This window comes from Theropithecus gelada, chromosome 14, assembly GCF_003255815.1.
Source record: "Theropithecus gelada isolate Dixy chromosome 14, Tgel_1.0, whole genome shotgun sequence".
In the NCBI taxonomy this organism is placed as follows: domain Eukaryota; kingdom Metazoa; phylum Chordata; class Mammalia; order Primates; family Cercopithecidae; genus Theropithecus; species Theropithecus gelada.
The window spans coordinates 294,482-318,595 of NC_037682.1; the positions used below are offsets into that span (position 1 = coordinate 294,482).

The following is a 24,114-nucleotide window of genomic DNA, read 5'->3' on the forward strand; positions in this document are numbered from 1 at the left end:
ATTCGGGTTATATGGTTCATATTTTTTGCTCATTTTTATGTCATGGTGTTTATCTTTTCTGTGTTGATTTGTAAAAGCTATTTTTAAACCCTTCATCTGCCATATATGTTACATTTCTTTCCTGCTTTCTGCCACCTTCTAATGTTATTACCAACTTTCTTTTCCAACCTTGGACCACTGGCATATTCACTCATTTCTAAACATCAGAACTTGTAGTGCTCTTTGAAATGTAGCCAGCCTATGGTTCATTCTGCAACTGCATATTAGTTAACAGGCAAAAATATCTTAGTAAGGGAGAGTGTCTTTCTCTTCTAATGAAAAAAACACAACAAAATCTAACCCGCCCCCACCAAGCAGTAAGGTGTTTATTTATTTATTTTTTTGAACAGGGTCTCACTCTGTTGCCCAGGTTGAGGTAATGTGAATCACGGCTCACTGCAGCCTCGACCTCCCAGGCTCAATCCATCCTCCCACCTCAACCTCCCGAGTAGCTGTAGTTGAGACTACAGGCATGTGTCACTACACCTGGCCTTTTTTTTTTTTTTCTTTTTCAGAGACCCGGCATGGTGGCGGGCGCCTGTACTCCCAGCTACTTGGAAGGCTGACGCAGGAGAACGGCATGAGCCCAGGAGGCGGAGCTTGCAGTGAGCCGAGATAGCGCCACTGCACTCCAGCCTGGGCCCTGGGCGACAGAGCGAGACCGCGTCTCAAAAAAAAAAAAAAAAAAGAAAGAAAAGAAAGAAAGAAAGAAAAGAAAGAAAGAAAGAAAAGAAAGAAAGAAAAGAAAAGAAAAGAAAAGAAAGAAAGAAAGAAAGAAAGAAAGAAAGAAAGAAAGAAAGAAAAGAAAAGAAAAGAAAGAAAGAAAGAAAGAAAGAAATTAGCCGGGCGTGGTGGTGCGTGCCTGTAATCCCAGCTACTCGGGAGACTGAGGCATGAGAATCGCTTGAACCCAGGAGGCAGAGGTTGCAGTGAGCCGAGATCCCACCACTGCCCTCCAGCCTGGGCGACAGAGCGAGACTTCGTGTCCAATAATAATAATAATAAAGATGGGCTGTAATTGTCTCCGTTTTACAAACTAATGAAGAGATGAAAAAGAGGTCAAGTTAACTGGCACAGGTCCCACGCTAGTAATTGCGGGTTTTGGGATTCAAGCACAGACCAACCACCTTTGGCCCTACGCTATGCTACCTCAGGCAGTCGGGAGATAGGCGCCCAGTCAAAAGGCACATGTAAGAAAAATTGAAGCAGGAGTGGTGCGTCAGTATTCTCAATTTCAAACTTTGAGAACAGTCATGTCCTCTAAGGAGAGCCAACAAGGGGTTACAAGGGCTGAAGTCATCAAGAAAATGTGCCTATCTTTCCTGGAGACTGGGAAGGAAAATTAGGATGAGGAAAATCCAGAGAATGGTAAAATGGCCTGACTTGAGTAAGAACTGAGACAGGGCTCGGTGGCTCACATCTGTAATTCTAGCACTGTGGGAGACCGAGGCGGGTGGATCACCTGAGCTCACGAGTTCGAGACCATCCTGGGCAAGTGTGAAAACCCGTCTTTATTGGTGGGGGGGAGGCAGAGAGGGGGCGAAGTCGGGCTTGGTGGCCCATGCCTGTAATCCCAGCACTTTGGGAGGCAAAGGCGGGCGGATCACTTGAGGTCAGGAGTTCGAGACCAGCCTGGCCAACATGGTGAAACCCCGTCTCTACTAAAAATACAGAAATTAGCAGGACGTGATAGCGGGCACCTGTAGTTCCAGCGACTGGGGAGGCTGAGGCAGGAGAATCGCTTGAACCCAGGAAGCAAGAGTTGCAGTGAGCCGAGATTGTGCCACTGCACTCCAGCTTGGGCGACAGAGCGAGACAACGTCTCCCAAAAAAAAAAAAAAAAATCAGAAAAAAGAAAAAGAAAATGGCGAGGCCCAGAGAGACTGAACTTCCCACCCGAGGCCACAGAGCTAGCTCAGCCCTAATGCCGGCCCCGCGGTGCCTTTCCGAACTCACGGCCTCCCCTCGGTATCCGGGTTTCGGCCTTGGAGCGCCAGGAACGCCACGAGGACGCACCCCACACTTGCGCGTCTAGGTTCCAGCCCCCGCGGCTCCCAACAAAAAAAGAAGGGAAAGTCCTGCGGGTGACATCCCCGGGGAACGCCGCGGCTCTACGTCAACCTGTGGCGGCCACCGACTCATTTGGGGCCACGCTGGTTGCATTCATCACGCCGGGGACGTCTTCTCAAACCCTTCCACACCAGCGACACGGGCGCGTCTGTGTCTCTCGATAATCGGGTCGCGGAGCCCCCGCGAGGGCAGGCGAGGAACTGGCGACTGTGGGGACGAACAGCTGGGGCTTGTAGTCCCCTCGCGACCCTCTAGTCTGGAAGAGGCCGGGCGCGGCCGCTGAGCTCCTGCTCCGCGCCTGCCCAGGCAGCCGCGCCCTCAGCGGCGTGGCCCGGGCGTGTCATGAGTGGGGCGGGGCCCACAGGGCGTGCGCGACGGAGCGGCGCGGTGCGTGGCGCGAAGGGGCGTGGCGCCAGTGGGCGTGGCGTAGTGCGAAGAGACGCGGTGCGCCAGCGCATGAGTGCTGCCGCGGGTGGGTGGGGTCGAGGCCTGTTGAGTTGGGGCGGTTCGCGGGTGCTGTCAGAGTTGGGCCGGGGCCCCTAGGCAGGGCAGTCGGGTCTTAGAGGCGGGGGCCAGTCGCGGTCAGTGGAGAGGGATGAGGATGTAGGAGGGGCGGACATAACGGAAGCCGCGGGGACTGCGGGGGCGGAGTGCCTCTAGGGCGCAAGGGAGGCCTTTCTCGTGGCTCCTGGGGAAGAAGTGGCGAAGCGAGAGTCCCCGGGGAACCCCCACTCCACCCCCAGCCGGAGACTGGGTTGTGCCTGCACAGACCAGAGCCCACAGTGCAAGTTGCTATAGGCCACCAGCCGGGGTGGCCAACTCCTCCCGGTTTGCCCGGGATGTTCTGGTTTTGGGACCAAAGCATCCCAGGCCTCCAGCCCACTGCAGTGACCGAATTCTCCGCCCCCTGCCTGTCTTCTCCCGCAGCTTCCCTAGATTAGGCTTGGGAGGCAAGAGGAGGCCTCCTGACCTTTCATACTGCCTTTTTAATATTAAGATGAAGGCACACTCCACAACTTTTTTCCGGCCAGGCCCAGACATGTCCGTCCTTGTAAGATAAAAGCTTCCGTGGGAGCCTTCCTTCTTAATCAAGGTAGGTAGACTACAGGAAGGTGCATCTTGTTTTGTATTTTGTCCTGTAGAAGTCAGATTTCCGCCCAGTTGTGTGGGAGTGAGGATGAGCCTATGCTTATATCAGAGCTTGAGTGCAGAGACATTTGATCTGGAATTTCAGCCAGCCTCTTCAACCCCAGAATTCAGAGGTTCAATCAGAACAGACATTAGCTTAAGTTTTCCCATCAGTCGTCTATCATTAAACTGGCCAAATCTAGATAATTAGAAAATATGACAGAGGTGATCCGGACAGATGTTCAGTTTTTTCCCCCCTTGTCTAATTCAAAAAGCCTCGTGGTGGAACATCGGACCCTTCAAGAGGAAGGATGAAAGCTCTACATAGGAACACGATGTGAATGGAAGAAACTTGTCATTGTGAGTCTGGCTTTTGATTAGTCATCTGATGTCTTCTCTAATGTGACATGACTTTGAGGCCGTAAACTTCAGTGGCTAAGCTGTAGTTTCTCAGCCTACAGTTAAATTGCAGAATTGATAGGGCTTACATTAGTTTTGTTTTTATTTGATGTTGAAGATCTTTGAGTCACATTAGAAACGGTGAGTATTTTTCATGTGGCACTAATGAGTTAGTTCATAATATTATTTTTTGAGTCTCTATTGCCCAGGCTGGAGTGCAGTGGCACAATCACGGCTCACTGCAGCCTCGACCTCCTGGGCTCAGATGATCCTCCCACCTTACCTTGCAAGTAGCTGGGACTACAAGTGCACACCACCACGCCCGGCTAGTTTTTTTGTAGATGTGGGGTTTTGCCATGATGTCCAGGCTGATTTCAGACTCCTAGGCTCAAGCAGTCCTTCTGCCTTGGCCTCTCAGAGTGCTGGGATTATAAGCGTGAGCCACCATGCCAGGCCAATATTATTATTCCCCAAAAGAAGGAAATAGGATGTGAGGTCCTGCTCCTATGGTCACCATGAGGTTTTTTTGTTTGTTTGTTTTGGACTCTTGCCCAGGCTGGAGTGCAGTGGCACAATCATGGCTCACTGCAACCTCAGCCTCCCTGGTAGCTAGGACCACAGGTGTGCACCACTATGCCCAGGGAATTTTTAAACTTTTTGTAGAGATAGGGTCTTACTATGTTACCCTAGCTGTTCTCAAACTCCTGGCCTCAAGCAATCCTCCTATCCCAAAGTGCTGAAGTTACAGGCATGAGCCACCACACCTGGCCACCACTAGTTTTTGTAATGGGAGCAGGTTCCTTATGAGATAGAGGAATGGATTTCATGATTGTCTTTTTAATTTCTTAGCTCCCCAAGACATTGATTGGACATGAGGAAACCACTCTTAAATGTGACCACTCTAAAGCATTATCAGTCAGTCATTTCACTCTAGGGAGAAATCAGAGCTGTATATGGAGGTTAGGTAAAGTCCTCAATATGGATATGCATTTTTATATTTGACTACTTGTGTTTTTTTGTTAGATGCAAATATTACGACACTCTGAACAGACCCTAAAAACAGCTCTCATCTCAAAGAACCCAGTGCTTGTGTCACAGTATGAGAAATTAGATGCTGGGGAACAGCGTTTAATGAATGAAGCCTTCCAGCCAGCCAGTGATCTCTTTGGGCCGATTACCTTGCATTCTCCAGATTGGATCACCTCCCACCCTGAGGCCCCCCAAGACTTTGAACAGTTCTTCAGTGATCCTTACAGAAAGACACCCTCTCCAGACAAACGCAGCATTTATATACAGTCCATTGGTAAATACTGGTAATGTGCTGGTTTTGGTTCGGTTTTGCGATGGCGCTGTTGTCAGGAATAGTCCAGGCTATTGGTCTGATTCAGATGGGCTGTTTTAGGATCATTTTTGATATCATTGCAATGGTACAAGTTTTGTAGCCAAACTGACTTAAAAGATAACATTTTATTTGTTTTTAATTCATAGCAACACCAATGAATGATAAAGGTGTATCGAAAATTTAAAGTTGGTTTTGTTTCTAATTTGAATCCTCTTACTCATAGACTGGGTAAACACTGAATAATCATCTTAAAGTCTGTTTTTAAATGTTCTTCCATATTATAGGCTCTCTAGGAAACACCAGAATTATCAGTGAAGAATATATTAAATGGCTCACGGGCTACTGTAAAGCATATTTCTATGGCTTGAGAGTGAAACTCCTAGAACCAGTTCCTGTTTCTGCAACAAGGTGTTCCTTTAGAGTCAATGAGAACACACAAAACCTACAAATTCATGCAGGTGAATTACACAACTTTGCAATTTAAACCGAGTAAAGGAAGCATATGTATATAACATACACTCATACATTTATTTATTTCTTTTTAAATAGGGGACATCCTGAAGTTCTTGAAAAAGAAGAAACCTGAAGATGCCTTCTGTATTGTGGGCGTAACAATGATTGATCTTTACCCAAGAGACTCGTGGAATTTTGTCTTTGGACAGGCCTCTCTGACAGATGGTATTCCTTTTTTGGCGTTGTTGTTAGAAGCTTCTTCAACTTGAGAATATTTGAAGATGTTAAAAGAGGGGAAAAAAATTCCAACCAAGAATCGTTTTGATATTTAAAACTGTGTAGTATTTTCAGTTGAGACATTATGCCATAATGGGAAGCGTGCTGTTGGTAGATTCTGATAATCTGGGTTTCAGTTGGCCGTTCACTATGTACATGACCTTAAAGGTAACAATATCCACATCATGGAGTGATTTGGAGATAATTTACATAAAAGTGCCTATACATAAAAAGTGTGTATAAACCTGGACAACATAGACCACATGTCTACAAAAAAATAAAAATTAAAAAAACTAAATTAGCTGGGTTTGGTGCCATATACCTGTAGTCCTAGCTACTCAGGAGGCTGAGGTGAGAGGATTGCTTGAGCCCAGGAGGTTGAGGCTGCAGTGAGCCATGATCACACCAGTATACTCCAGCCTGGGCAATAAAGTGAGACCCTGTCTCAAAAAAAAAAAAAAGTATATATAGGCCTGTCATATATATAGGCATTCAGCATAACAGCTAGTAAATGTCAGTAATTCAGTAGCAAGGTGAATTAAACCATTTACAGTTTGAGCTATTATTAATGGATGTGAAAATCTTGCTAATTGTTTTTCAGTTCTTTTCATAATCATCTTGCACAGATAGAAGAGCTATAGAGTAAGTGTATACTTCTTTCTCATCCTACGATGTTTGTTTTTTAATTTAAAAAGTCAAAACTTCCATCTTTGATTTGAGATATGTAATAAACCTTGACTCATTAGGAACTCTGCATGGTAATATTGGGGATGGGAAAGGTTCTGGAAACCAGTTATATTTTTAACGTTTTTTTTTGTCATCTTCCTACTTACCTTCTCCCCTCCCCTTCATTTTTGCTCTTACCTCTCTAACTTCACCCCCAAGAATCCAAGACAGACTTGAAAGGGAAAAGGCCCCCCAAGGGGAGTGGTTTATTAGTGTTCTGGGGATGGGGAGTATGTACAGGGAATATCCTTAGAGTTTATGGTCTGTCTGGATGTTACATTAGCCTTAGGATTTGTGGGGGGTGGTAAACTTTTTGGTACAAATGTTTCTACTAGAGTTGGGGGCTGTAGGGTTATGGAATCTCTTCCCACCTATTCCTTTATTCTTTATTCTCCATTTATGTGAGGTTTCTTGTAGCCCCCCATGGCCCTACCAACATGCACTCTTGGAGACGTGGGTCACTACTCTGTTACTGACTTTGGTGGTGTGCGGTAGCTTTTTATCATATGTTTTCTCTTTTATTATTAACCTGATAGAGATGGAAACATTGAAAAATAATTTTATCTACCTTTTATTTTTCTTTTGAGACAGGGGCTCCCTCTGTCACCCGGGCTGGAGTGCAGTGGTGTAATCATGGCTCACTGCAATCTCAACCTCCTAGGCTGAAGGGATCCTCCTGCCTCAGCCACCCGAGTAGCTGGTACCACAGGACCACCACACCCGGCTGTTTTTTTTTTTTTTTTTTTTTTTTTGTCGAGATGGGATCTCCCTGTGTTGCTCAAGCTCATCTCGAACTCCTGGGCTGAAGCGATCCTCCTGCCTCAGCCTCCCAAAGTGCTTTGATTACAGGTGTGAGTCACCACACCCAGCTAAAAAAAAATTTTAAAACCACGTGTTTGTTTATCTAGATATTGCTGGCTGATTTATCTTACATATTTGAGGAGGTCAGGAAACATTTCCCCAAACGGTTTTTACTTTAATTCTTTTTTTTTGTAAGTTTCTTAAATATTACATGACATGAAAGATTGACATAGGAAAGTAGCAGGATTACACAGTGACAGTATCTTAACACAGTGGTCTTGTTTTCTCCAAGTTTACAAAGATTCATATTTTTAAATTGGGACGCATTGACTATAAAAGAAAATAATCTTCTGTTTGTAGGATTATTGGAAGAAAGAAGTGTCCTTGCTGAAAGTATTACTGTAGTGAGATATGCTCACACTTGATTGGCCAGAGGGGTATACTTGTGATACATGAATAGATATAGTGTTTTCTTAACTTCCAGAATGCTTTTTTCCCTAATTTTCTAATATCAGTCTACACTTTCTGGGTAAAGGGAGGCGAATAAGTTGTTTTTGAATCAAATTAGATTGGACAAATCTATGAGTTTATTTTCTTTAAAAATGTATTACTTGGCCAGACGTGGTGGCTCACGCCTGTAATCCCAGCACTTTGGGAGGCCGAGGCGGGCAGATCACAAGGTCGGGAGATTGAGACCACGGTGAAACCCCGTCTTTACTAAAAATACAAAAAAAAAATTAGCTGGGCGTGGTGGTGGATGCCTGTAGTCCCCCCTACTCAGGAGGCTGAGGCAGGAGAATGGTGTGAACCCTGGAGGCGGAGCTTGCAGTGAGCCGAGATTGCGCCTCTGCACTCCAGCCTGGGCTACAGAGCAAGACTGTCTCAAAAAAAAAAAAAAAAAAAAAGTAGTACTTTAAAATAAAAACTGAATGAGAGACATAAATAAAAGTGATCATGTAAACAAGTCGAATTATGAAGCAGTACCCTGTAGAGTGAGTTATGTAGCAAACCGTGTTCTCTGTGCTTGCAGAGATGGTTGATATAACTCTAAATGTAACACAGGAAGTCAGTTACAAGGGTATTTATTCTGGTCACCAGACACTAGTGACATAATAGAGTTGGGCTGTTCTTTAAAAAGGGGGTGGGGGTGGGGCAGGGGAAGGGGTTATTCTGTCTAAAGCCGTGGTTTAAAGCATGGTCTTCAAGACATCAGGGCAGTTGTCTTCAGTCAGTGCTGCGTGAGGGAAGGCCAGCAACCCCTCCAGACACACGTGTAACAGATCTGTTTAGTGTGTCCTTAAAGAGTGAAATCATGACTGCCTATTGTTAATGTGATTTTTTTTTTTTTTTTTGAGATGAAGTCTCGCTCTGTCATCAGGTTGGAGTGCAATGGTGCGATCTCGGCTCACTGCAACTCTGCCTCCTAGATTCAAGCCATTCTCCCGCCTCAGCCTCCTGAGTAGCTTGGATTACAGGCACCTACCATCATGCCTGGCTAATTTTTGTATTTTTGTAGAGACAGGGTTTCACCATGTTAACCAGTCTGGTCTTGAACTCCTGACGTCAGGTGATCTACCTGCCTCGGCCTCCCAAAGTCCTGGGATTACAAGTGTGAGCCACCACGCCCAACCCAAGTGGTTATTTTTTATGATTCCTCTTTGAGTATGTGATTTGGAGTACTTGCTACTTTCAGAAAAAGACTTCTTTTGTGGGAAAAGACTCTCTGAAACTTCAGTTTCTCCAGTATTTCACCTCAAGTCCATTAAGTTTTACAGGGCAAGGCAAAGTGAATAGCAGCAAAAGATTTTGATAGGGAAATCTGGGGCAAAAGTCTTTCTTTTTGGTGGCAAACCATAAATGTATCAGATGGTATGGACACAGTGACACAGAGGTGTACTCACTGGCCAGATGGGCCAGCAGGCTCTTCTTTCTTTGGTCTTTCCTCAGGGACCTTACTCTCATTCTGTCGCTGCTTATCCTCTTTTGTAGGTGTGGGGATATTCAGCTTTGCCAGGTATGGCAGTGATTTTTATAGCATGCGCTATGAAGGCAAAGTGAAGAAGCTCAAAAAAACATCTTCAAGTGACTATTCAATTTTCAACAACTATTATATTCCAGAAATAACTAGTGTTTTACTACTTCGATCCTGTAAGGTAAGTTATTAAAAAAATCCAACAGGACGATTCTTTAAAAGAGATCTTAGTTCCGTAAATTGTATATTGTCAGTCCTTAAGGTAATATTATAAATGAGTTTGTATCATTTGTATAATTTTGGTGCATAGTGCTTGACTGAAATGATCAGTAAAACAATTTAAATGGATACCTTAATATTGAAATTTACAGTATCAGTGCCAGTTTTTTGTACTACTAGTTACAGGCAGCCTTGGCTGTACCCACATGCTATTAGTGTAATTCCTGAATTCTGGTGTTACTGGGTGACCTACTTTTTCAAGCTACTGTGGTCATTGGGCAAAGCTGCCTTCCCCAGGCCTTTGGAGGACCTCTGCTTTCTGGCCTCTCTGGGAGCATGGGCCTTCCTGCCCTGGGCTCCAGGCTACCCTTGACTGTAGTTGTCCTGGCAGTTCCTGATATCCCCAGCTCGCTTTTGTGGAAAGCCTATCTCCCCTTTCTCCATAGCCAGAGAGATGAGCTTTTCCTTCAGCTGGAGAAATTCTGCTTTCACCTGTACTATTTGTTGGGGTTTGAGAGCTACGCCTCTTAGAACTACATTCTCTAAGTGTGTTCCATGGGTCCCCTGTGTCATTGCCACCTGATGTTCTCATTAGCATGCACATCAAGCCGCCTTTCTCCCAGACCTACTGAAATCAGCATCTCTGGGGGAAGGGCCCCAGAATCTGAATTACAACGAGTACCCTAGTCTAGATTAAGGGTTCTCAACCAGGGGTGATTTTGCCATCCAGGGAATATTAGCAATGTCTGGAGACATTTTTGATTTTCACGATCAGGGAGGGAGTTCTGTTGGCATCTAGTGGGTAGAGCCAGGGATGCTGCAAAGTATCGTGCAGGGCACAGGACAGCCTCCCACAACCTGGTATTGTCGGTCCAACATGTCAGCGGTGTTGAGGTTGAGGAAGTCTATAGCAGAAAGGCAGTAAGACATTTGGGGAGATGAGGGATTATTAAGTCTTTGAAGGTCTGGATGGGGTGAAGTTTCGGTGATAATACTAAGGGAGTTGATTCCTGTGTTTCCTGGAAAAGCAAGAAAAAGAAGAGACGTGTAGCTTAATGTGATGGTGGTCTTATAAAGCCTCAACATGATTGTCTTGCAGACTTTAACCCATGAGATCGGACACATATTTGGACTGCGACACTGCCAGTGGCTGGCATGCCTAATGCAAGGCTCCAACCACTTGGAAGAAGCTGACCNTTGAGCATCTTAGACTATCTGGAGGGTAAGTTAGTGGGTGTCATTGTAGAAGGTGATAGAGAAGTAGGCCAAACCCACCGCCATGCTCTGGGCCTAATACAGTCTTTTCCTATTGAAAAGTGACAGTTGGGGAAGAAAAAAATCTCGGCCTGTTTCTGTTACCGTAGTAGCATTCCTTATCCCCGGTCCCCGCAACTCCCCGGGCACTCATGAATTGGCAAAGTTTCAGAGACCCTCCCTCCCCTATGTCAAATACTAGAATATCATACAGGATTAAAGGTATAATATGCAGATCAAGACCTAGAGATTGAATACAGACTTCTAGATAGGCTGCTGCTTGGAATAATTATATTCTTTTTATATTTATTTTTTAGTATATTTCCAGGAAGAGGAAGATCAAAACGTTGTGCCGGAAACTACCTCTGAAGGCTACACCTTCCAAGTTCAGGATGGGGCTCCTGGGACCTTTACCTTTTAGATCACGTAGCTGAGGCATACATTTGTTGTGTACCATGTTTGGTATTTTGTCTTATTGTTTCTCTACTAAGAACTCTTTTTAAATGTGGTTTGTTATTGTAGCACTTTTTACACTGAAACTATACTTGAACAGTTCCAACTGTACATACTGTATGAAGCTTGTCCTCTGACTAGGTTTCTTATTTCTATGTGGAATTTCATATCTTGCAGCATCCTGTAAATAAACATTAAAGTCCACCCTTTTCTTTACTTCACCATGCCTGTGTGTGGCTTTCTAATTTGGAGCCTTTAATGTCGCTGGTGAAAGGTAACCCATCCGAACTGGTGTGATGAACCAGAGTAGTCCTGGCTGCAGTTTTTACAGAAGAATGAATAACATTTTCCAGAAACCCTCAGCCAGTGTCTCCTTAAGTCTCCTTGGCCGGGGAGATGGGCTAAACACCTTAAATTTAATCATGAATCTCTCCTGGAGCTACAAGCGGAATTCATTCCTCCCAAACTTCAAGGCTGAATGGGATTCCAAGGTCAATCATGGCTGCACATGGGCCTCACCTGGGAAAGTACCCAGTTCTGTTTAGTTGATGAGGGCCGTGAGGGTCCACCTTGGGTCTTTTTAAAAAATGCAATTCCCAAGGGCTCCTCCTGTACAGTGTAGGTTGATAGACACTATTCTTTTTGAGATGGAGTCTCGCTCTGTTGCCCAGGCTGGAGTGCAGTGGCACGATCTTGGCTCATTGCAACCTTTGCCTCCCAGGTTGAAGCAATTCTCTTCCTCAGCCTCCTGAGTAGCTGGGATTACGAGCACCCACCACCATGCCCGGCTCATTTTTGTGTTTTTAGTAGAGATGGGGTTTCACTGTCTTGGCCAGGCTGCTCTTGAACTCCTGACCTCATGATCACCCACCTCGGCCTCCCAAAGTGCTGGAATTATAGGTGTGAGCCACCACATCCAGCTGATAGCCACCACTCTTAAGGAATGTGCTGTCACTGGAACAGGCAATGGATTCTGAGTGGAAACCACAAAGTGTTACCTACAGTAGTACCACGTAAGTCTTAGGAAAAGTGAAATGCTCACTGCAACCTCCACCTCCTGGGTTCAAGCAATTCTCCTGCCTCAGCCTCCCGAATAGCTGGGATTATAGGTGTGTGCCACCACACCCAGCTTATTTTTGTATTTTTAGTAGAGACGGGGCTTCACCATGTTGGCCAGGATGGTCTCGATCTCTTGGCCTCATGATCCACTGCCTTGGCCTCCCAAAGTGCTGGCATTACAGGCGTGAGCCACTATGCTCAGCCAAGACATCTTTCCAAGTCAGTAGTAATATACTGCAACAAGTCTCCATTTACCTTCTTGGCTACAAACACAAGGATTTTCTTCCTCTAGTTCATCAACATGCATATAAATATATTTTGCCTTTTGCAGGTAACAGTTGTGTTTTAAAATCCTTCCATGGAATGATGTTTAATCCTTACCTTGTTTAGGTATAGAGCACTGGCTAATACTTATTTCAAGCACCCCCTACAGCCAAGTTGCTAAAATGGGACACTAGGCCGGGTGCGGTGGCTCACGACTATGATGCACTTTGGGAGGTTGAGGCAGGCAGATCACTAGAGGTCAGGAGTTTGAGACCAGCCTGGCCAACATGGTGAAACCCTGTCTCTACTTTAAAAAAAAAAAAAACACAAAACAAAAATTAGTGGGATGCGGTGGTGGGTGCCTGTAATCTACTTGGGAGGCCGAGGCAGAAGAATCGCTTGAACCTGGGTGGCGGAGGTTGCAGTGAGCTGAGATCGCGCCATTTCACTCCAACCTCGGAGACAGAATGAGACCCTGTCTCAAAAACAAAACAAAAACACACAAAAAAACAACAAAAAATAAAATGGAGCACTAAACCCCTGTGTTACACATGGTCCTCGTAAGCATAGAGCATTTTGTTTGGAACCGTGGATTACTTTCTCAGCTTTTCCTGTACAAAGGCTGCCATAAAGGGAAGGGGGAAGAGACATTAACAGTACAGACGGCCCTTCCTTTCCTACTTACTTGCTCCTCTCTTCCTCTCCCCGAGTCCCTTCTTGGATACTGAATCCAAAAGTCTTCAGCTTGAGAAAAGGTGATGGGGAAGTAAACCTGGACATCCTAGATTTTTGCTTTAACATGGGAGAGTTTTAATGGCTTCAGAGGGACTGGTGTAAAAGACAGGATAGAAAGTGTAAGGTCTGGATTTGTTAAAGGAGGCATGACTCAATAGTGAGGTAATGAGCAGCAGATAGCTGGTTTCCAAAAAAGTTTTTTTTCATATTTTAGATAAAATGCTTAACATGCTAGTTTCCTTGGAGTCGTTAGATCCATAGAGGCATTGGGAGATTTTTATTTAATTTATATGTGGGTAACTTAATATCTTTGAGAATGACAGAATGACTTTATAACCAGCTTGATTTGTAAAAGTCACGATAAAAACATTATGTAGCCACCAACTTCTCCCTCTTGTAGTGTTAATGTCTAAATTGCCAATGATTTATTAATGTACTAACATTTTTAGTTTCCTAGTAGTTTGAAATCTCTTTATTTTTTCTTTTTTTCTTTTCTTTTTTTTTTTTTGAGACGGAGTCTCGCTCTTGTTGCCCAGGCTGGATGGAGTTCAGTGGCGTGATCTTGGCTCACCGCAACCTCAGCCTCCCGGGCTCAAGCGATTCTCCTGCCTCAGCCTCCCGAGTAGCTGGGACTACAGGCTCCCACCGCCACACTTGAGTAATTTTTTTTTTTCTTTTGAGACGGAGTCTCGCTCTGTCTCCCAGGCTGGAGTGCAGTGGCGCGATCTTGGCTCACTGTAATCTCCACCTCCCGGGTTCACGCCATTCTCCTGCCTCAGCCTCCCGAGTAGCTGGGACTACAGGCACTCGCCACCATGCCCAGCTAATATTTTGTATTTTTAGTAGAGATAGGGTTTCACCATGTTAGCCAGGATGGTCTTGATCTCTTGATCTCGTGATCCGCTGTCCTCAGCCTCCCAAAGTGCTGGGATTAGAGGCGTGAGCCACCGCGCCCACCAATTTTTGTATTTTTAGTAGAGGTGGGGTTTCTTTCTTTCTTTCTTTCTTTCTTTTTTTTCAAGACAGAGTTTCACTCTTGTTGCCCAGGCTGGAGTGCAGTGGCGCGATCTTGGCTCACAGCAACCTCCATCTCCCAGATTAAGCGATTCTCCTGCCTCAGCCTCCCAAGTAGCCAGGATTACAAGTTCCTGCCACCACACCAGGCTAACTTTTGTATTTTTATTAGAGATGGGGTTTTGCCATGTTGGCCAGGTTGGTCTCAAACTCCTGACCTCAAGTGATCCACCCGGCTTGGCCTCCCAAAGTGCTGGGATTACAGGTGTGAGCCACCGTGCCCGGCCATCTAGCAGTTTGAAACGTCATTTAAGACTTTGATAGGGTTACAGAGTGCGGGGCCGGCGGAGAGGAAAGCTGGAGGCATGGGTGGTTGGCAGGAAGTGGGACTGGTGCCTGGCAGATGCGGTGGTGACGATAGGTACTGATTTTGGATTAGGAATTGTTTTCTCACTTACCTTCTTTAAAAGAAGAATGTGGCCATTAGCCTTCAGTTCCGGCACGGGATTAGGAATGGCTTACTCCAACTGTCAGCATGATTTCCAGGCTCCGTATCTTCTACATGGAAAATATGTCAACGAGCAGGAGCAGTGACTTCAGTTGAGAACATCCCAGTGGGAGGACAGGAGAAATCATGTTTACTCCTCAGGAATGCTGAAGTGCCCTGGAGTAAGCTGTCATTCTTCTGTAACAATGTTATCAGCAATGCTTTAAACTCCAGCACCTGGTTATGTATTTGAAATCAAGTCTGTTTCTTGTTTTGTATTTTCTCTCTGGAAATTGCAGGGAGGTGGTCTTCAATAAATTAAACAAAAAAAAGGGAAAAAAAGAAAAAAAAAAGACTTTGATAGGCTGGGCATGGTGGCTCACGCTTTTAATCCCAGCACTTTGGGAGGCTGAGGCAGGCAGATCATCTGAGGTCAGGAGTTCAAGACCAGCCTGCCCAACATGGCAAAACCCTGTCTCTACTAAAAATACAAAAAATTAACTGGGCGTGGGGGCGGGAGGTGGATGTTGCAGTGAGCCAAGATTGCACCACTGCACTCCAGTCTGGATGACAAGAGCAAGATTCCATCTCAAAAAAAAAAAAAAAAAAAAAAAAACTTTGATAAATTATATATGTTTTTACCAATAACTTTCATTTTTGTATTTGTTTTTGTTGTAAGCAAGAGAGGAAAGGTAATATTCCTAATATCATTTGGCAATTATCAAAGTAAAAACTGCTAACACTTATTTTGCTTGTTGAAATAATCTTAAAAGGGTAACATTAAAAGATTGGACATCAGTGTGAAACATTTCACGAAGTATTGATTCTTTCATTGCTATATTGCATTTTGGCTAAAAATAATCAAGCTACTTGATTATTTTTAGAACAAAGGAAAGCAACATTCTGTTTCCTAATGTTGATTTTTTTTTCTCTCATCTGTGGCTGCATCACTGAAGAAAAAGCTCAGGATAATTTTTTGTTATTGTAAATCCTCGTTGTTAAGTAAGATTTTTATTTCAGCATTTGGCCTCTTTAATTGCATAACAGCAAAGTCAGTTTTGTTCATATGAGCCATTGGAAACCTTGTCAGATACAGGACCCAAGTTCAGAAGGCCATTAAGGCCTGGCTGCCCCTTACCCCTCTCCACCCTTGCTGGAGCTTGCCAAAACCCGGTGGACTGATTTTGGAAAGCCCTTGAAACATGTCATTTCATTAATGGTGCTTTCTTTTGGGATTGGGCTGTTGACCTAATTTGTGATGAACAAAACCCGGCCAAATCATGCAGCCTCCCTCTAACTCCCCATGGGAAAGTGTTAGAGAAAAGTGTTTCAGCAACATCACCCATTTAAGTTTCATAACCCCAGCTAATAAAGATGATAAGAAACACCCAAGCTATCAACTAGGGTTTTCTGAGGGCAGAAGTACAATTTAATTTTGAGCACTTGTATGTTAAACAACATGTTGTTGGCCTAGTTTGAAAGCTAATTCTAGTGTCTGTAAACGCTCAGTTCCTCCTAAATATTTGGGACAGTTTCATAACATTGTGTAGGAGGTGTATGCATCGAACCCTCTTAAACTGATCAGTTCGTGCATTCCAGGCTTTTCACAATAGTAAATGTCTTTTCCCATCCTAGTTGTGGGAGGTAGCATGGTGCAGTGAAATGGACTAGTATTTAAGAGCCAGATCTGTCTGAATTCAAATCTTGCCTCTTTATTATGTCAGTGAAAGATCTTTTGGTGGGGCAGCTAAGTGCCTGGCATAAGAAAAGTATAGACACTAATTCCTATATGATAGAAATATCCCAGATAAGTATTACAGCTATTCCAAATTTTTTGTTGTTGGGAATAGCCATAATAACTGAAGAAGCAAAGTCTCGCTATGTTGCCCAGGCTGGTCTCAAATTCCTGGCCTCAAGCTATCCTCCTGCCTCAGCTTCCCAAAGTTCTGGGATTACAGGCATGAGCCACTGCACCCGGCTGCCTCCAACCTTTTAACACCAAAGATTTCTGTTTGTTCTTACACAGACCGACCCTTGTTTTGATTTATTTTACCTTCTAGGCTAAGTTTATTATACTCTTCCCTTTTTTCCCCCTTATCAATCAGATACAAATCAACATGAGATCACCATACTGGATTGTTTATAAACTTAGTGATAGGATTCTACCCAAAAGTCAGATGTTTTGTCAGCCTTCAGGTCTTTTAGGGGCTTGGCATAGCTCTCTGAACAGTGGAGCTGGCTCAAGGAGGGCCGACTGTGACTAAGTTCCTAGACTGGCTGTTAGCCTTTGCAGTATCCCAGTGAGAGGTCCAGCTGTCTTCCTGTGCCCACTGGTTCCCTTTCTCTTAATTCTATTGGACAGAATAATTGGAGCACCTCCTCACCTAACTTCTCATTGGCCATGAAAACAGGACTGAACCACCCAAGTCCAACTTGGTGATGGAAGCTTGTCAGTATCAATACCTGATAGGCCCCTAATACTAGTGTTAATGAAGTTTCTCAAATGATCAAACACTTGACTGTTGAGACAGCAACCACAAAGCCATATATTCTACTATTAAGAAACTCATGTTTAGAACTTGAACAAGTTTAGGTAGAAATATTGGAAGCTTATCCATAAAAACAAGGGAATATGAGGAAAGACTGGATGAATAAGAAAACTTTGAATCAATTCAAAATTAAAATTAATGGTCAAGGTATGACATCTGGAAGGCATCTCCTGATTGTGGCTGCAAAAAATATGTATTTTAATAGCAAAACTATTGAAATACAGGAGAAATGCAGAAAACATGTAGAAATGAGATGGTCTTTTTCTTTCTTTTCTTTTTATTTTTTTGAGACGGAGTTTCGCTCTTGTTGCCCAGGCTGGAGTGCAATGGCATGATCTCAGCTCATTGCAACCTCCGCCTCCCAGGTTCAGGAGATTCTCCTGCCTCAACCTCCCGAGTAGCTGGGATTACAGGCGTGTACCACCACACCTGGATAATTTTGTATTTTTAGTAGAGACCAGGTTTCTCCATGTTGGTCAGGCTGGTCTTGAACTCCTGACCTCAGGTGATCCACCCACCTGGGCCTCCCAAAGTGCTGGGATTACAGGCGTGAGCCACCGAGCCCAGCCAAGATGGTCTTTTTCAACCCTTTGGCTTAGACTAAAGTTGGAGGTGACCAATGACTGTCATCCTACTCTGTTCTTGCCCATCCTTTCAACCAACGTCTCAGCCACTCAGCAAAGATTAACTTAGGAAACATAAAGCTAATTCATTTTCCTTCCTTTCTGTCTTTTCCTACCTTCCTTCCTTCCTTCCTTCCTTCCTTCCTTCCTTCCTTCCTTCTTTCTTTCTTTTCTTTTCTTTTCTTTCACTTTCCTTTCTCTCCTTCCTTCCTTCCTTCCCTCTTTCTCTCTCTCTCACTCTTTCTTTTTTTCTCTCTCTCTCTCTCTTCCCCCTCCCTCCCTCTCTCCTTCCTTCCTTCCTTTCTCTTTCTTTCTTCCTTTTCTCTTTCTTTTCTTCTGGGTAACTCTTTAAAATGTATTTTCCTAGTTATAGAAATACTACTAATTTTAGAAAATTTGAAAAACAGAATACCACAAAGATTAAAATAATAACCTAAAATAATTAAAATAATAACCTAAAATTCTACCATTGGATTGTGTATTTTGGCATGAATAAGAATTCTTTTTTTTTTTTTTTTTTTTTGAGATGGAGTCTGGCTCTGTCGCCCAGGCTGGAGTGCAGTGGCGTGATCTCGGCTCACTGCAAGCTCCGCCTCCCGGGTTCACGCCATTCTCCTGCCTCAGCCTCCTGAGTAGCTGGGACTACAGGCGCCTGCCAACACGCCCAGCTAATTTTTTTGTATTTTTAGTTGAAACGGGGTTTCACCGTGTTAGCCAGGATGGCCTCGATCTCCCGACCTCGTGATCCGCCCACCTCGGCCTCCCAAAGTGCTGGGATTACAGGCATGAGCCACTGCGCCTGGCCTGAATAAAAATTCTTAACCTGTGTAACCTGAGATCCAAGGTAGGTTATGGGGCTCCTGAACATCTGAAACTGTATGCAAAGTTTACTGTTAAATACATGTGGGTAATTTTCAAAGAAAGGGAATCATAGCCTGGGGAAAATTAGGTTCTCAAAGGTAGAGCTACCTTCAAAATATTACAAGCTTCAGGTGTAGTTCCTTTTCTTTCTTTTCTTTTCTTTTCTTTTCTTTTCTTCTCTTTTCTTTTCTTCTCTTTTCTTTCCTCCCCTCCCCTCCCCTCCCCTCCCCTGCCCTTTCCTCTCTTCCCCTCCCCTCCCCTCCCCTGCCCTCTCCTCTCCTCTCCTCTCCTTTTTGGCTTCTTTTGAGACGAAGTCTCACTCTGTTGCCTAGACTGGAGTGCAGTGGCGAAATATTGGCTCACTGCAACCTCCGTCTCCCAGGTTCAAGCAATTCTCCCACCTCAGCCTCCCGAGTAGCTGGGATCACAGGTGCCTGCCACCATGCCCAGCTAATTTTTGTATTTTTAGTAGGAGATGGAGTTTCACCATGTTGGCCAGGCTGGTCTCAAACTCCTGACCTCAGGTGATCCACCTACCTCGGCCTCCCAAAGTGCTGGGATTACAGATGTGAGTCACCGTGCCCGGCCTATTTTCTACACATTTGTAAATGTGCTTATTCTCTCTCTTTTTTTTTTTTTTGGCAGAGTCTTGCTCTTGTTGCCCAGGCTAGAGTGCAATGGCATGATCTCAGCTCATTGGAACCTCCACCTTCTGGGTTCAAGTGATTCTCCTGCCTCAGCCTCCTGAGTAGCTGAGATTACAGGCATGCACCACCATGTCCAGGTAATTTTTGTATTTTTAGAGACAGGGTTTCACCATGTTGGCCAGGCTGGCCTTGAACTCCTGACCTTGTGATCTGCCCACGGCAGCCTCCCAAAGTGCTGCGATTATAGGCATGAGCCACTGCACCCAGCCACTTTTTTTTTTTCTAATATCACTCCCTGAGCCTAAGTAATTTAAGACCTCAGATCACTGAAGGTAACGGCCATTTGACTAAAGAACTCCAGTTGAACAGGCGTTTTAGCTGCTGTCCCTAAAAGATGGCATTTGGTTGACATTCGTTCCAAAAGCACGATGAAACGCTAAAAATCTGTGGTGCCTTTGTCCCCGGAAAGAGAAGATGGCAAGGGTTTATATTTCTCGTTCGGCCAGGAGTGCAGTTTCCCTGCAAGCCCCAGAGGGTGGGTGGTAACAATGGGATGTGTTTGGCTCCTCATCCTCCTGCTGACAGCCAGGTCTCAGAGAGGCAGGTCCCACACTTCCCAAGCTCTGGATCCCAGCTCGGCCGCCGCGGGAGGAAGGGCTTCTAACTGGTTAGGAAGCACAGAACTTGCCTGGCCTTCGCCAGCATATTCCGATCTGTCATTCTCTGTAGGAACTGGCTCTGCTCTAGGCCTTGTTCTTTGCTCGGGAGGTAACAATTGCCATTTTTCTTTGGTATTTCTGCTGTAGTGATCACACTTGCCCTTCTCATAGGAAACCATGGGAATCAGCCCAAGTCACAGCTGGCTCCCAGATGGCTCTTGATCCTGTGACCCCACCAACATTCCGACGCTGATTTGCTTGGGAGGTTCAAGCTTGGCTTGCCGGGGCACCATGCTCCTGGATCCCCACCCTGGGAGATTTATAGGCAGGCCTTGGAGAGGACAAATCTCTAGAGGTGGGATGGGGCCAAGCAGTTTCCTTTTGTTGCATGTTCTAGAATTCTGCCTAAAACAGAAGAGGCTGACCTCATTCTTGCCCCACCCGAAGACCGAGCGGGAATAACTAACTAGCAAGCTATTACTGACATTGCTAAATTACCTAACAAAGAAAGTTCTTCATTCTGTCTCCGTCTCTCTTGATGTATACTAATATATGTGTATGTATACTATATATGTGTATATGTGCATATATACTATATATATACACACACACACGAAGAAAGTTCTTCATATATATGTGCATACACAAGGGGAATTATTTTCCCATGTGTGTTCTTGCTGTAGGATGCTGAGTTTGACATAAACATGATCTAAGAAGATTGTATTCTCCAGGTCCCAGGCTGAGAGTATCCAACTCATTCAGGTAGAAATGGCCAGTAGAGCTCAAATAGTTTCTTGTTGCAAAGAAATTCTTTGGTGTCCATTTCCTGGAGATACTGTGGAGGATGCTAGCAGGTTTCTAACATACTTCAGCTGTTCAGGAAATACTTTACATAATTTCCTGCTCTAGAGAATAGGAGGAGGGCCTGAAAGTTGGAATGCATTACTCTCTTTCTTTACGGTCTCAAATGTGGTTCACAAGGACCCTTCGCTATTCACACACACGCTCTGAGGCGCTCTTTTCTGGCTCTACCAGCCTTTTTATGCGGGAATGTTCTTTTTTTAAGTGTGGCGAGAATCCTAGTAACTTGGACTTCCCATAGCATACTGGCCTGAGCTTCCTAAGGAACTTTACAAACATGAGCTAATTAAGCTTGGAAAGCCCCATGCCAGTCCTCCCGGCTGTTATTGAAATGAGGCCAGCTCTGGGGTGGACCAGCTGCAGTTTTTGCCTGGCACAGCAACAATTCAAACCGTGGAGAGGAAGGGAAGCTGGCTGCCTAATGCAATTGAAACTGCAAGGGAGAAGCAAGTTAGGCAACACGTAATTAATTGCCTCCTTGGTTTGCTTCAGCCTAACAGTGGGGCTCAAATACTGGTATTTTAACTGGGTCAGTTAGGCCTTTGTCCAAGATTTCAGGCAATGGCCCAAAAATGGACAAGTCTAAGATTTTGTTTTTTTTAAAATTGAGATGGAATTTTGCCTTTGTTGCCTAGGCTGGGTGCAATGGCGCGATCTCAGCTCACTGCAACCTCTGCCTCCCAGGTTCAAGTGATTCTCCTGCCTCAGCCTCCCAAGTAGCTGGGATTACAGGCACGCACCACCACACCCGGCTAATTTTGTATTTTTAGTAGAGTCAGGATTTCATCATGTTGGTCAGGCTGGTCTTGAACTCCTGACCTCAAATGATCCACCCACCTCGGCCTCCCAAAGTGCTGGAATGACAAGCATGAGCCACCAAGCCTGGCCTAAGAGTTTGCTTTTATCTAAAGCAGTGATTCTCAATCGAGGGACATATTGCCCCCAAGATGACATTTGACAAAATCTGGAGACATTTTTTTTTTTTGAGATGGAGTTCTGCTCTTATTGCCCAGGCTGGAGTATAATGGCATGGTCTCAGCTCACTGCAACCTCCGCCTCATGGGTTCAAGTGATTCTCCTGCCCCAGCCTCCCGAGTAGCTGGGATTACAGGCGCCTGCCACCATGTCTGGCTAATTTTTGTATTTTTAGTAGAGATGGGGTTTTGCCATGTTGGCCAGGCTGGTCTTGAACTCCTGACCTTGGGTGATCTGCCTACCTCGGCCTCCCAAAGTGCTGGGATTACAGGCGTGAGCCAGTGTGCCCGGCCTGGAGATGTTTTTGGTTGTCACCTCGCGGGGGAGGGGGATGCTACGGTTATCTAGTGGATAGCGACCAGGGATGCTGCTGAACACCCCATAATGCACAGAACAGCCCCCACAATAGATAATTTTCTGGTCTAAGATGTCAACAGCGTGGGGATTAAAAACCCTGATTTCAAGCTTCAACGTGACTCAGCGTTGGCTTGTTTCCTCTGTGTTAGCCCTAAATCTTAGCCTGGTGACCTTTCAGCCCCCTCAAGTCTAGGATCTAAGCTCATGGCAGCACCCTAAGCCTCTCGTGGGTTCCTGAGCTCAGCCCTCCCATCGATGCCTCTGTGAGTGATGACATTGTTCTGAGCTTCTGGGTGGGGAAGACTCACCTCTCACTGTGCCATATGTTCCTGGGAAATTGGACACCTCTGCACCTTATGAGTGGGCTTTCTGGAAAAGGAACCACTTGTGTAGTTCCCAGTTGGGCCCCAGAGCTTTGAGGTCCTGTGTTTCTTGCAGTGAATATAGTGGGGACATTCCCGTTTCTCTGAAGAGCCCATTCAGAGAACAGCTATTTACTTCCTGCCTCCTCTGGGCCCAGCTGCCAGGGAGACCCCAGGTTTCAGCAAGAGGAAATTCAGGGAAATTCAGCCGATGGAAAGATACCAGGGAATTTAATTTCAGCCTTTCCTCTTGTAAACTTAAAAGACATTCTCTCGTGAGAAAACCTGGGAAACCTTCACTTCAGCCAGGAAGACTTCTCAAGCAATCCTCCAGTCTCGGCCTCCCAAAGTGTTGGGATTACAGGTGTGAGTCACTGCACTCCGATCCAATTTACTTTTTGTTGTTGTTGAGACAAAGTCTTGCTCTGTTGCCCAGGGTGGCGTGCAGTGGTGCGATCTAGGCTCATTGCAACTTCTGCCTCTTGGGTTCAAGCCATTCTCTTGTGCCTCAGCCTCCTGAGTAGTTGACAGGTGTGTGCCACCAGCCTGACTGATTTTTGTGTTTTTAGTAGAGATGGGGTTTCACCATGTTGGCCAGGCTGGTCTGGATCTCCTGACCTCAGGTGATCCACCCGCCTCAGCCTCCCAAAGTGCTGGGATTACAGGCATTAGCCACCACGCCCAGCCAACAATTTACTTTTAAAAGGTAAAAGTAAAGCTGGTGACAATGAAAAGGGCATGTCTTTGCCCTTTTCTGCCGAAGAGATTAAAACGTGGACAACATGCAATAGCCTTCAACTCTGGTCTCCCTGCCTTCTCTTCCTCTGTTGTCCCACACCAGTCCTCACAACCACCACAGGGTGTGTGCTTTATGAACCTTGTTCGCCCTTACAACAACTTATTCTCCTAATTCCTCCCTTTCTATTGTCTTTATTTTATTAAAGTACAACTTATTTAATTTTTTTTTCTTTGAGACGAGTCTCGCTCTGTCACCCACGTTGGAGTGCAGTGGTACCATATCAGCGCACTGCAGCCTCCGCCTCCCAGGTTCAAGCAATTCTCCTGCCTCAGCCTCCCAAGTAGCTGGGACTACAGGCACCCGCCACCATGCCTGGCTAATTTTTGCATTTTTAGTAGAGACGGGATTTCGCCATGTTGGCCAGGCTGGTCTCGAACTGACTTCAGGTGATCTGCCTGCCTCGGCTTCCTAAAGTGTTGAGATTACAGGCGTGAGACACTGTCCTGGCCTTAAGGTGCAATTTATATTCAGTAATGAGTGTGAAGTGCTCTAATCTGAAGTGTGCTACTCAACACTTTTTTTTTTTTTTTCAGGCAAGGTCTCACTCTGTCATCCAGGCTGTAGTTCAGTGGTGCAATCTTGGCTCACTGCAATATCCGCCTCCCGGCTTCAAGTGATTCTCGTGCCTCAGCCTCCTGAGTATCTGGGATTACAGGCCCAAGTCACAATGCCTAGCTAGTTTTTGTATTTTTAGTAGAGATGGGGTTTTGCTATATTGCTCAGGCTGGTC

The 24,114-nt window shown here is 45.2% G+C and overlaps 1 protein-coding gene and 1 pseudogene across 1 annotated transcript; both read left to right on the forward strand.

Moving 5' to 3' along the window:
• The first annotated feature begins 2,553 nt into the window (after positions 1-2,553).
• LOC112607326 (archaemetzincin-2) lies at positions 2,554-10,626 on the forward strand. The gene is made up of 6 exons (XM_025358447.1): positions 2,554-2,581; positions 4,660-4,939; positions 5,263-5,436; positions 5,528-5,656; positions 9,224-9,387; positions 10,525-10,626. Exons 2-6 carry the CDS (start codon positions 4,660-4,662, stop codon positions 10,624-10,626), a joined length of 849 nt encoding a protein of 282 aa, XP_025214232.1. The 5' UTR covers positions 2,554-2,581.
• A 2,380-nt stretch (positions 10,627-13,006) lies between these two features.
• On the forward strand, positions 13,007-14,798 carry LOC112607328 (annotated as a pseudogene).
• The last annotated feature ends 9,316 nt before the right edge of the window (positions 14,799-24,114 follow it).